Consider the following 13,856-nt stretch of genomic DNA (forward strand, 5'->3'; position numbering starts at 1 on the left):
TCAAAAAATAGGTAAACAGGATCATTTGACATGTTTAGGTACATGGGATTGCCAAAATGATGTTCAGTTTTCTTTAGGTTATATTTTTGTGAATAATGCTAATATATGTTCCAAAATTATATGGGATTTCTAAAATTCTAATGTCTAAGTATACACTATCAACCATAATTAAGGTTGTTAAGTTATTATAAACCACAGGGATAGCCAAACTTCTTTGTCAATTGTGTTTCTAACTACAACTAACCTGGACATTTTGCTATTCACAGACAATTGTTGTCTTGTTTTAATCATTTTCAAAAGATGGTTTATAATAAGCAATAGACTGGCAGTTACTCTCAAATACAGGTTTCTGATAACTTTGGAGATTGTCACATTGGAATAAAGGAAAATGTACAGGATTCATAAAGAGCTGAAGTGTTCACGAATATCAAGCAAAACAAGAACTAAATGGACTGAACTCAAAGCTGAAGCAACCTTTTTGACTTTTGCTGGGAATATTGCTGATCCTTGTTTTGTTTTTCAGAGTCAGGGACACTTATTTTAAAGTATTTATGGTCTTTAATAATTGAGTGAGGTATACTCCTGTGAACAAGATTTGGAGCATGCTTGTTTCTCTTTGCCTGGTTCCTTTTTTTTTTGTGGACAGAGTCTTACTCTTTCGCCCAGGCTGGACTACAGTGGAGGGATCTTGGCTCACTGACACCTCCGCCTCCCTGGCTCAAGCGATTCTCCTGCCATAGCCTCCTGTGTAGCTGGGACTACAGGCGTGGGCCACCATGCCCAGGTACTTTTTGAATTTTTAGTAGAGATGGGGTTTCACTATGTTGTCCAGTCTGGTCTTGAACTCCTGATCTCAAGTGATCTGCCCGCCTTGGCCTTCCAAAGTATTGGGATTAGCTGTGAGCCACGGCACCCGGCCTGGTTCCTCTAGAATCTGGAAACTGTCTGTGAGTATTCTTAACTTGTGGGCAATATAGTTGTTTGGATAGGTGCGATAGGAATCCATTTATCTTTTGTTAACAAGATGCAATTGGAAAAACTGGTTATTTTCCTGAGGCTTTGACTGGAAGGCTATGCTTCTGTTTAAAGAGTCAATCTCAAATTGCAGAGCCAATAAAAGCCCAGTGGGGAAATTGGCCTCATACTCGTGTCTACACAGTCCCTGTACAGGGTTCCTGACCTGTGGTCAGTAAAGAATGTCACTTGCTAACAGGTACCAGAGCTCCAAGTTTATCCTGGGACCTTAAGAGGAGAGGATCACCCAACCCAAGGTATATCGTGGGTCCTTAAGAGGGGAGGATTAGCCCAGCTCATGGCTGGGATTGGCTTTCTCTTATCTGAGATTTCTTGTGGAACAGAGTTCCATCAAAGCCAGTCTAAAAGGCCTTTGTAGAAATAATTATTCTTGCTGCACTTTATGTAAATAATCAGGCCGAGTATAAGACTGAAGTCTATTTTGCAAACAACTGAGTCCTATCATAATTTCTTTTTTTTTTTTAAACAAAAATGAGGCCTGGAGAGAAATTATGTTCCAAAACTTACATTCTTTCGTCATTCAATTCTAAACTCAGTTGTTTTTAAGTTTTTGCCTACATTTTTAGACCAACCCTGCTTGTGAACCAACCAGCAATCTCCAGCTGCAGCTCAGAAAGAACAAGAGGGATGGGTAATATTAAAAAATCGGGATTAGTATTCTAGTTATGAGCAATTATCCTGCAAATTCTGCCAGGCGATGGGAATAAATAGGGTGCCCATCATCCAGAGGTTTCCTTTTGGGAAAGTAAGACCAAGGGAGCTAACCAAAGCCAAGCACCATGTACCCAAATCCTAGCAAACATAACTATAACCACCAGTTATCTGGGTGTGTCACAAGACATCCTTTTCTCTCCCTCGTTGGAGGACTCAGTTCCACAGTTTTTCCTTAGCATTTGGCTTATGAGAAGGAGTCCGTGCAACCCCTCAACCCCTGAGCATAAGTGAGGTCTAGGGAACTCCAACACTACTGACAGCAGGGGTGACAGGGCATACTTGGGTAGAGGAGATAATTCCCACCCCCTAGACCCCTGCTTCATGGATGCAAGCCTTTTTGGCACCCATGGTAGCACTTGCGAAGGTTGCCAGGACTTGGGGATGCAAGGATGGAAGAGGACGCTATTCCTTCTGCCCCTCACGTACCCCAGGTATCTGCTAGGAAGAGAACGGAACCAGGAATGCCTGCTCCCCTCTTTCTATATGGGTAGCCATTTATCCTCGGTCTGCATCATTTTCAAATGCATCTTGAACCCTTCGGATTCCTTTGAAAAAATGCCTTCTTTTTTTTTTTTTCTCCTCCTCAGTTCACAATTACAATGCTAATTGTGTCTCCATACTATGGGACACTCCCCTCAGATGCATTTTCCAAACTCCCCTCAGATGCATTTGCCAAACTGGAAGGAGTTAATTTCCCAAACCTTAAACTGGCTGGCTTAGGATTGGTTTCAGGGGAAGGGAACCCAGAAGCCCAACATGCCAGCAAAAGGGTAAAGTTGTTTACCATTCGGACTTTTGCCCCCCCCTCCCTGTACAAATTGGTAAAAAGCCTCAGGATTTTTGAGCTGTCCTTATCCCTCCTTGTTTCTTTTTCTTTTTTCTTTTTTTTTTTTTTTTGAGACAGGGTCTCATTCTGTCGCCCAGGCTGGAGTGCAGTGATGTGGTCTCGGCTCACTGCACCCTCCGTTCAAACGATTATCCTGCCTCAGCTTCCTAAGTAGCTGGGAGTGCAGGCAGGCACCACCACTGCTGGCTAATTTTTGTATTTTTAGCAGAGACAGGGTTTCACCATGTTGGCCAGGCTGGTCTCGAACTCCTGACCTGCCAGGCTGGAGTGCAGTGGTGTAATCTTGGCTCATTGCAACCTCTGCCTCCCGGATTCAAGCGATTCTCCTGCCTCAGCCTCCCAAGTAGCTGGGACTACAGGCACCTGTCACCACGCCCGGCTAATTTTTTGTATTTTTAGTAGTGACAGGGTTTCACCATGTTGGCTAGGATGGTCTCGATCTCTTGACCTCGTGATCCACCTGCCTTGGCCTCCCAAAGTGCTGGGATTACAGGCGTGAGCCACTGTGCCCGGCCATATGTGTTTAATAACCCAGTTTGTCTCTTCTTGCCTTCAGGACATCAAATGGTCATGCAACTGGAGCCTTGGACCATGGCCCCTTCTGCCGGGCACCCTTAGATAGGCCTCTGAGGGAGATCTGATTGCCATTTTCCCAAAACAGTGCCCCCTATCATCAGGAAGCAGTTAAGATCTGTCTTTGTCCCTATCCTTATCCTAATGGCAGTTAGATGGACTTCTTTAGAAGGGGGAATGAGCCAGATGGGAAGGGTTCCCTGGTAAAACTCCAACTGGCCTGTGCACTGCTCTGGGGCGGAGCCACAGAAGTTCGCTCCTCAGTTTGCAGCTGGGAGGAGCCCGGCCCTCCTCTTCCTCGGTAGAACCTGGGATTTAATCTGTGAGGTCGGAAGCCTACAACTAGAACTCTGGCTCTGCTGAGTCCCTGTTCCCCTTTTTCTTCCTTTACACCCAATAAAACCCTGCCTTACCCTTCAAACTGTCTGCGAGCCTAATCTTTCCTGGCGTGTGACAAGGACCTCCACCGTCTTTAGCTGAAATAAGGAAAACTCCCGCAACATTTTTATGTGTGCCTTTGTATTTTTATTACATATATGGATGTCCCTAAACAACATACATTATTGTTTTGCTTTATGTAAGTTACTACAAAGGCATTCTGCAATTTGCATTTTCCCCAGCCTTGTGTTTTGAGATTCATCCATGTGGATGCGGGAAGCTGTAGAGCACTTCCCCTGCTGTGGGGCAGTTTGTTTTCTCTCGCTGGTGGACATTCAGCTTGTTGACAAGGTTTTGCAATTTTACAAGCACCTCTGCTATGGGTATTACTGTACCTGTCCCTTATACCTGCGATAGCGTCTCCGGCATACAGCCAGGAATGGGTGTGCACACTCCTCGGCCTACTCCCTTCCACTTCGTCAGCCTGGCCGGGGGCTCTTCCAAGAGGTGGGGCCGCTTGGTGGCTTCTAAGTCGTGCCTATCCCTCTGGGTAATAAACGCCTTGGGGGCAGGGACTCTGCAGTCCTGCTTACTGAGGCGTTTTCCAAAACAGGGACCGAGGGCTCTGACACCGGTGCGGAGGGTGGCCGGCGGGCGCGGGAGTTTGGCAGAATGCGGCTGGGGAAGGTGGGGCGGGGAAGGAAGGCTCCTGCCCTGCAGGGGCCTCTCTTCCGGCCGTTTCTCTTCCCGAAGACAAACACTCCCAACGCAGGGGCGCAGAGCCTCGGCTTCTTTCTTGGCCAGCTCCCCCAGGGCAGGGCCTAGCATGGCCCGGCCCAGCCCCTGGGTTCCCCCGCCCGCAGCTCCCGGGCGCCTCCGCCTCCCGCGGTGACTCAGGCGGCGGTGACGGCAGCAGAGGGGGCGATGACGGGCGCGCGGGCGTCCGCGGCGGAGCAGCGCAGGGCACGGCGCGGCGGGCAGGCAGGGGCGGCTGAGCGGGCGGAGGGCATGAGCAGGGCGGGCAGGGCGCTGGCCGCGCTGCTGCTGGCCGCGTCCGTGCTGAGCGCCGCGCTGCTGGCCCCCGGCGGCTCTGCGGAGCGCGATGCCCAGGCCGCGCCGCCACGAGGTGAGTGCACACCTCCTACCGCCGCCCAGCCGGCTCGGAGCGCAGCGTCCCCTCTCCGCGGCACCGCCCCTACCTCCGTGCGCGGCGCCGAGCGCTAGGCCGGGCCGGAACCTCCCCCACGGCCCAGGCTGTTGCTGCGACTTCGCGGTCCCGCGCCCCAGACCGGAGGCCGGACCTCGGGGTGCTGCGGCCGGGCCCCGCGGAGGCGGGGGAGGGGGCGGTTCGGGCCGCGGCGGAGTGGAACCTGGGCGCCCAGGCGGCGCCCACCCCAGCGCAGCCTGCGTCCTGGCGTCTTCCGTCTAAATAGAGGCCTGGGATCGGGACGCCGGCACGCCACACACTGGCAGCCAGGAGGCGGGCCAGCCGAGGACTGGGGTGCTCGGACTCCCCCTGCGCCCAGTCCACGGTTCGGAGGGACTTAGAGCAGGGTCCCTTCCTGAGGGCCTCGTCCCCGAGGACGTGGCGCCGGAGCCGTGCGACCCATTGGCTTCGGCGGGTGGGAAGGCCGGGGCGTTCGCCCCGCGCTGGGGTTGAACCTGCGTAGATGTGCGGCGGATGAGGAACCGCAGAGAAGGCGGTGGGGGCGCGGCCTGCAGCGCGGTCCCGGGCGAGCCCTCCGCGCGTCTCCCCTCGGCGCGTTTTCCTTCCCTCCAGCGTGACTGGGAAGCCGCCGCCGCTGCCGCTGAATCGGGGTCGCGGCCTGGGAGGGGCCAAGCTGGGCGCTTTTGCCCCGGCCCCGGGCGCTTGTCGGGTGCGCTGGCTTAAGAGGCGCTCAGCTCAGCCCGTGATTGCACAACTGGCTTGCTCTCCGAACTCGCTGGGGAAAACGGTGACAAACACAGATTCCAGGCCTCTATCTAGACCCCTGCACCGGGGAGCCCCAGGCCCTAGGAGGTCCTTCGCACACGCCCCTTCCAGAGGGGTCGGGCAAGCATCGCAAACGCCTTTGGGTAGGAGGGACGGTGGGAGTCACCTGTCTTTCTTTCCCCTCTCGCGCCCTTTTCTTGGTCAGAATACGAAGTTTTAGTGTCTGTGTATGGAGTTCAAACGACCCCTCCTCCCCAAGCAGAGCTGGAGGAGAAAGGCGTTGTGAATTTTGGAAAAGCGGCTCAGAGGATTACATTCTGTGTGCTCCTTGATCCACCCAACCTGGATCTCCTGCGCTCCCCTCCTTTAAAATTGCAAGGACCCGGGGAAGTTATGTAATCTGCCTGATCACAATTTGTCAGGGACTGATCCCGCCGAACACTCTTTGCATTTTAGCACCAGTATTAGCTTATCAAAGGGCACTTACTTTAGACAGAGGTGGTTTGTAAATAGTAATCACACGTAGTGAGGGGAAGCCGCGTTGGGACAGAAAGCTTTCCCTGCCGCCTGGAGCCCATGTTTGGGCCGCACAGCTTTCCTACTGAAAACGTCATCATCTTCCTTCTTTTTGAAAACTCAGCATTTACTTGAAAAAAAAAAAAAAAAAGTAGACTGTGTCTTTAAAAATATGCCCAGCAAAGATAACTCACGAGCAGAGAGCTAGACCAGAAATTAAATATTTGGAAAGGAAATAAAGGTGTAATACACAAGCAGCACATTTATCCCCGCACCATTGGAAGGTGACTTTATTTGGTAATTTGCCCACCAAGACGATGTAGACCAGAGGAGAAAGAACGCTCTGTAATGGTCTGGGGGTATTGCCCTGGAATTTCTTAGGTCAGCTGCTGTGTGGGAAGGTGACAGCTTTTTCTTGAAGCTGAACATCAAGCTCAGTTTCGAGGTCATATTTGATGGCTTAGTAATTGGGTCCTTTGGTCGTGTCTGTAAGTGATACAGACTTATTATTATTTTTAAAAGCCACATTCAAATAATGCAAAGTAAAAAAAAAAGGTGTCAAAATCCGCTGGCGTTACTCTGACAGTCTCTAGCTGTGGTTCCCTCGCTGTGGTCTTCACCTTCGGCTGCACACTCGAATTCCTTTGGGAGGTTCGTTGTTTTTTGCGGGAAATTAAAAAAATCATGCTGATTGGGCAGAGATTCTGATTTAATTGGTCTGGAATGGGGCCAGGGCATTGGTAACTTTTGTAGTTTTTTTAGAGCTTCCTCAGGTAATTTTGACATTCAGTGAAGACTGAGCCCCTCTGCACATTCCCAAATAGCACAGTTAGTAACAATGACAATGAAGAGCTTTCAGCCTAAAATTCATGTTGGATAATCTAAGTATAAAAAAGGTACCTTATTCCACCCACGACCAAAGGGTTAGAGAAACATGAGTACACACAGTACTTACTCCATCTACCAAGGGATGATGATGTATGGAGAAATTACGAAGGAAAAGCTCATGGCTTCATGGTCTCTTGGCTATGATCAAGTGTAGGAAAAAGTCTACAGAGAGTGACTAGAAATTTGAAAATAGAAGACATTAAAACTGAAGAAGGGAAATGAAAAAGAACTATTTTAAAACAGTGACGACAAATTGACGAAGGATTTAATATTTTTGTCTTTAATGTAGAGAAGTTATGCAAATACTTCAGAAGGTGTCAGGGATTAAATAAAGGTAGTTAAATAAATAAATAATTCAAGAATTCATATGAAAGGCACATACTGATGGTAAACATTTGGAAAACATGTTCAAACTTGTTAATCACAAATTCAAAACTAAAATAATTAGGACATCCACCAGGCTAACAAATGAGGGAAACATGGAAAGGCTAATCAGGCTGGGCTTATAGGGAGGGATCTGTTGAGGCTCAGGAGACTGGTTAGCCGTTAGGTGCATAGTTAGACTGACTTCAGCTTAAATCCTGGCTGCTAATAGGTGACCTTGGGCAAGCTGCTTGACCTCTTTAGGCCTCAGATGCCTCATCCCAAAATGGAGACACCAGGAGCTATTTCTTTCTTTTTTTTTTTTTTTTTTGAGACAGAGTCTTGCTCTGTTGCCCAGGCTGGAGTGCAGTGGTGTGAACTCAGGTCACTGCAAGCTCCGCCTCCCGGGTTCACACCATTCTCCTGACTCAGCCTCCCGAGTAGCTGGGACTATAGGTGCCCACCATCACGCCTGACTAATCTTTTTTTTTTTTGTATTTTTTAGTAGAGATGGGGTTTCACCGTGTTAGCCAGGATGGTCTCGATCTCCTGATCTCATGATCCACCCTCCTTGGCCTCCCAAACTGCTGGGATTACAGGCACGAGCCACTACACCCGGCCCACCAGGAGCTATTTCATAGGGCTCTTGGGGCCTGGTGGTTCTTTGGTAAGTGTGGTTCTTTGTACTACCTGGGAGATCTCAACCATCATAGCTGTCATTAGAAATCAGCACAACTGAATTGGAGAGAAATTTCATAATGCATATCAGAAGCTATTCAAAAGCCTGTTTTTGGTTAAAGATTTTACTTTTGGGCCCGGTGTGGTGGCTCACGCCTGTAGTCCTAGCACTTTTGGGAGGTTGAGGTGGGAAGATCACTTGAGCCCAGGAGGTTGAGACCAGCCTAGGTAACATGGTGAAACCGTGTGTCTACAAAAAAAAACAAAAAAAGAAAAATTAGCTGGATGTGCTGGCATGCTCCTATAGTCCCAGCTACTTGGGAGGCTGAGGTGGGAGGATTGCTTGAACTCAGGAGGTTGAGGCTGCAGTGGGCCGAGATCTTGCCACTGCACTCCAGCCTGGGAGACAGAGTGAGACTCTGTCTCAAAAAAAAAAAAAAAAAAAAATTAAACTGGATGTTCCCGATCCTGAAGAGGCTCTGTTGGCCTCTGCATTGGTTGGATGTGACCTGGATCACTGTAATGTGTATGTGTTGAGCACTTGTTTCTGTGCCAACCACTTTGTAGATGGTCAAGTTTAGCTTTCCCAGTGGTCTCATGGGGCACATACTCTTATGACCCTTAATTTATTGGTGAGGAAACTGAGGCAGGTTGGGGTTCAGATTCAAGTTTAACTTGAATTTATCCCACTATGTCATACTCCAGGTCCCAAACATTGCTTCCACTGAAAGCTTTCCAGGAGACCAAAGAACAGAAAAAATGATTGTGAAAGCTTTCTTTGGCCTAGAGGACAAAAAGGTGTAGTGGATTATTAAGAGTTTTATACTGCAGGGCTTGTCTTCACTGAGAGCTAAATAAGAGTAAATTAAGATAAACTTAAAAATGAGGGATTGAGGCCCAGCACAGTGGCTCATGCCTGTAATCCCAGCACTTTGGGAGGCCGAGGCGGGCAGATCACGAGGTCAAGAGATTGAGACCATCCTGGCCAACGTGGTGAAACCCCGTCACTACTAAAAATACAAAAATTAGCTGGGTTTGGTGGTGCGTGCCTGTAGTCCCAGCTACTCAGGAGGCTGAGGCAGGAGAATGGCTTGAACCCGGGTGGTAGAGGTTGCAGTGAGCCGAGATCGCGCCACTGCACTCCTGCCTGGGTGACAGAGCAAGACTCTGTTTAAAAAAAAAAAAAAAGAAAGACAGAGGGATTGAGCTGGCTACGTGAAGAATTCCTGATTCTGCCATTCAAATGAGTGACTAGGGAGCTCAGAGGAAGCTTTCCCATTACAAAATAGAGACCGAGTTCTTACCTTCCTCATTGTGTTATTAAGTAGTTCCCCATGTTTTTCTTTTGGGTAAATTTACTCAGAGGATAAATTCTCTTTTATATAATATCATATAAATGGCCCAGTTGGCTGAAATGAACCACTTTGCTTTGACTTTTAGACAAGAGCAGTTCACTTTATTTTTCCTACCAAATTGGCACACATGATTTTAGAATGTGCGTCATCTTTCTGTCATCCTCAGCACATCATCTAGTGAACTGGTGAGCTGTGTGATGAGTCAGTCCAGGAGCAGTGAGTTTCTCTGCCCTTCAGACTGAGGCTTGTCTTAAAACTGTCTGCTTACCGCTCTCCGATCTGCCATGGAAATTAGGATATTCCAGACTCCAAAACAAAGTGATAGAAAGCAGCACTTCTCAAACTTTCAAGGGACGTGCACCCCACCCCTGGGCCTCGCTAACCTGTCTGACTCAAGCAGGTTCTGCATTTCTAACAAGCTGCCTGGCTGCAATCGCAGCTGAGTAACATGGTAGGGGAGAAAGCTTGAAGTTATTTCATTGAAAAACCGTGGCCACAGGCAGTTATCTAATTCTTGAGAGGCCTAATTTATTCATCTGTAAAGTGGGGAAAATACCTAGCTCATAAGATTTTCATTATTATAGGAAAACTACTAAATTCAGTACATGTCACATCTTAGCACTTGATGAATATAAGTTCCTTACACGATCCTTTGATGCACTAGATGTGAGTGGTGTTGACTGAATCCTCTTTTGTAGTAGAGACATCTGTGCAAAAGGAGACCTGTGTGTGTGCATGTGTGTGTGTGCACATGCATGCATGCATGCACATATATCTGTGCATACACAAAGTAATGTGTGAGGGACCCCAGAAATCCCAGAGTGTAGGCTTTTGAGAAGCACTACTGGAAGCAACTGTTTACACGAATGTACTTTGTCTCTAACGCATCTTTCGGGTGCCTTTTTTTTTTTTTTTTTAACTTTTCCTAATTTCTACCAGATTTAGACAAAAAAAGACATGCAGAGCTGAAGATGGATCAGGCTTTGCTACTCATCCATAATGAACTTCTCTGGACCAACTTGACTGTCTACTGGAAATCTGAATGCTGTTATCACGTATGTATCAGTTCACACTCAGTTCTGTTTGCTTTGGGGCTTGTTTGATATGATCCTTAATGCTGTCATATCTAAAGCCCTTCACAAGTTAATTTCAGTTTTGTAGCTAAGGAAACAAAGAAGCTATATAAAGAGTCAGAAGAAATACAGTCAGGGGAGGATGCCTAGGAATGCACAGCATCTATTTTTATCTTTTCATCTACTCATCCTTTAAAAAACCAGTTCCCAGGGATGAACAACCTTGATAGACTATGTTTTATTTTCCTCCTCTCTAGTGCATAACCCTCTTGCTGGACCAGAGAAGGAAGGAGTGAGACACCAGGGTATTCTCCAGGGGCCAGCAGAGTGGGCAGCCAGCAGGGAGGTGCAAGTTGAGGGAGTGGCAGTTATTCCAGGGCCTGCCTCCCTGATGATAACAAATGCATTTTCTCTGAAGGGTTTACTCCTATTCTAGACCTTGTTGCTTTTTAAGGACAAGGCTATTCTTTCATGTAAAATAAAATACTCTACTATGCAACCGCAAAAAAAGAATGAAATCATGTCCTTTGCAGCAACATGGATGCGGTTGGCGGCCAGTATCCTAAGTGAATTAACACAGGAATAGAAAGCCAAATACTGCATGTTCTCACTTCTAAGTGGAGCGAAGCATTGGGTACTCATGAACATAAAGGTGGGAACAGGAGACACTAGGGACTATTTGGGCTGCAGTACCCAAGCAGTACTGAAAAACTTGGGTACTACAGCCGAGTAGTACCTACAGGGCTGAAAAACTACCTACTGGGTACTGTGCTCACCACCTGGGAGACAGGATCATTCATGCCCCAAACTTCAGCATCATGCAATATACCCATGTAACAAACCTGCACATGTGCCCCTGAATCTAAAATAAAAATTGAAATGATAAAATGTTTTTGCCGGGTACAGTGGCTCACGCTTGTAATCTCCCTTGGGAGACCGAGACAGGGGGATCACCTGAGGTCAGGAGTTCGAGACCAGTCTGACCAACATGGAGAAACCCCGTCTCTACTAAAAATACAAAATTACCAGGCATGGTGGCACATGACTGTAATCCCAGCTACTTGGGAGGCTGAGGCAGGAGAATCGCTTGAACCCGGGAGGTGGAGGTTGCAGTGAGCCGAGATCACGCCATTGTACTCCAGCCTGGGCAACAAAAGCGAAACTCTGTCTCAAAAAAAAGAAAAAATTTTTATTGCCAAATTGAGAGCTTCATTATACCTACCATCAGAGGTTGAATTTTAATTTATATTGAGTGACTGTTTACTATAAATGCTTTAAAAAAACAAACTTAAAATCTCCAGTATGGGCACCAGCTGAAAAGATGATGGAGCAATAGATGATACCTTCTCTATTTGAATAAACCTACTGAAAGGTCTGTAAAGTAATATGAAACAAGAAAAAATCTATTATATTAAGAAAAAGTAGCTTAAGAAAAAGAAAAAAATTATCGGCCTACAAAAAGAACATAAAGAATCTTGAAAATAATCAACAATAGCTGAAATTAAAAAGTGACGGGAACCAGATAATTCAGTGAATGGGCAAAATGTCTTCTAAAAAGACTTAATTAGGGTCTAAAATCCACAGAAAAGTTGAGGGTGGAAAAAGACTGTCGTCAAGGTGTTAGGTTTAGGGCAAGTAAGACCGTTATTAGAATAAAACAAGTAGGATCATTGGCATACAACAATGATGCTGTGGACAAATTAAAGAATTAAAAAAGAGGCCGGGCACGGTAGCTCACACCTGTAATCCCAGCACTTTGGGAGGCCAAGGAGGGTGGATCACCTGAGGTCTGGAGTTAGAGATCAGCCTGGCAAACATGGTGAAACCCCATCTCTACGAAAAAATACAAAAAATTAACTGGGCATGGTAGCAGGTGCCTGTAATCCCAGCTACTTGGGAGGCTGAGGCTGGAGAATCGCTTGAACTCGGGTGGGGGCAGAGGTTGCAGTGAGCCGAGATCATGCCATTGCACTCCAACCCGGGCAACAAGAGTGAAACTCCGTCTCAAGAAAAAAAGAGAAAAAAAAGAAAAAACAGGAAGACAGGCCGTGCACGGTAGCTCACTCTTATAAGCAGCACTTTGGGTGGCCTAGTGGGCAGATCATGAGGTCAGGAGTTCGAGACCAGCCTGGACAGCATGGCGAAACCCCGTCTCTACTAAAAATACAAAAATTAGCTGGGCACAGTGGTGTGTGCCTATAATCCCAGCTACTTGGGAGGCTGAGGCAGGAGAATCGTTTAACGCCAGGAGGCAGAGGTTGCAGTGAGCTGAGATCGAGCCACTGCACTCCAGCCTGGGCATCAGAGCGAGACTCTGTCTCAATAAATAAATAAATAAAGGAATTAACTACATGAGACTGTTTTAAGAAAAAAATTGCCAATTTACTTAAAAGAGCATGGAGATAATTACATCAGGAAAATGTATAAAGAAGTGACACAGCGTTTGTATTTAATCATAGTAGTAGAAAATATCCCATTATTGCAAAAAAGATTTTAGCCTGGAAACTGGAAAGACACTTATGACTCTTTTAAGATTAACTAGAGACTGATAAAATTATGTCTAGACATAAACTGTTTTAAATTTTGAAGTTTAATGATAATTTTTAAAATTTTAGGCCGGGCGCGGTGGCTCACGCCTGTAATCCCAGCACTTTGGGAGGCTGAGGCAGGCGGATCATGAGGTCAGGAGATCGAGACCATCCTGGCTAACATGGTGAAACCCCGTCTCTACTAAACAAATACAAAAAGTTAGCCGGGCGTGGTGGCGGGCGCCTGTAGTCCCAGCTACTCAGGAGGCTGAGGCAGGAGAATGGCGTGAACCCGGGAGGCGGAGTTTGCAGTGAGCCAAGATTGTGCCACTGTACTCCAGCCTGGGCGACAGAGCAAGACTCGGTCTCAAAAAAAAAAAAAAATTAAGCAGATGTAGGTTATAGGAGACACAAGTATGCAAAACATGCAAATTATAATAACTTCCTACATTTAGTAAGCCAGATAATAAAAATCTGGGGCTGATGGAAGGATGTCTTTAAGATATTTAAGGTGAAGGTATGCCCAAGAGATCAGTTACTAGCTGAGTTGAAGAATTTCCTGTTGTGTTTCCTTCATCTCACTTCCTTAAAGTAGAAAGACCTTTTATTTTATTTATTTATTTTTTTTAAGACGGAGTCTTGCTCTGTCACTCAGGCTGGAGTGCAGTGGCACGATCTCGACTAAACGCAAGCTCCACCTCCTGGGTTCAAGCAATTCTCCTGCCTCAGCCTCCCAAGTAGCTGGGACTATAGGCGCCCACCACTGTGCCCGGTAATTTTGTATTTTTAGTAGAGACAGGGTTTCACCATTTTGGCCAGGCTGGTCCTGAACTCCTGACCTTGTGATCCGCCCACCTCAGCCTCCCAGAGTGCTGGGATTACCGACGTGAGCCACTGCGGATGGCCAACATTTAGTTTTTTGTAAGTAAGATGTTCTCAGTATGGTAAACAGTTAATGTTTCTGTATCTTTAAAA

The 13,856-nt window shown here is 47.0% G+C and overlaps 2 protein-coding genes across 12 annotated transcripts in view; both read left to right on the forward strand.

Moving 5' to 3' along the window:
- The window catches only part of POMK (protein O-mannose kinase), a 55,733-nt gene extending 52,143 nt beyond the window's left edge, over positions 1–3,590 (forward strand). For 2 of the 8 annotated variants that reach the window (XR_010113967.1, XR_010113970.1), the window contains 3 exons: positions 667–784; positions 1,214–1,271; positions 3,153–3,590. The gene's annotated coding sequence lies outside the window, so the exon portion shown is untranslated. Of the gene's footprint in view, positions 1–646 lie in introns of all 8 variants that reach the window. The other 6 variants (XM_063610983.1, XM_063610986.1, XR_010113966.1 and 3 more) reach the window with 5 other exon arrangements.
- Positions 3,591–4,411: 821 nt separating this feature from the next.
- The window catches only part of HGSNAT (heparan-alpha-glucosaminide N-acetyltransferase), a 60,395-nt gene continuing 50,950 nt past the window's right edge, over positions 4,412–13,856 (forward strand). For all 4 annotated transcript variants that reach the window (XM_063610970.1, XM_055296128.2, XM_055296129.2 and 1 more), the window contains exons 1-2: positions 4,412–4,673; positions 10,220–10,335. In XM_063610970.1, the coding sequence (XP_063467040.1) occupies positions 4,472–4,673; positions 10,220–10,335 (318 nt within the window). In that variant the 5' untranslated portion in view covers positions 4,412–4,471. The remainder of the gene's footprint in view (positions 4,674–10,219; positions 10,336–13,856) is intronic.

The sequence above is a fragment of the Symphalangus syndactylus genome, chromosome 10 (assembly GCF_028878055.3).
Source record: "Symphalangus syndactylus isolate Jambi chromosome 10, NHGRI_mSymSyn1-v2.1_pri, whole genome shotgun sequence".
Taxonomy (NCBI): Eukaryota; Metazoa; Chordata; class Mammalia; order Primates; family Hylobatidae; genus Symphalangus; species Symphalangus syndactylus.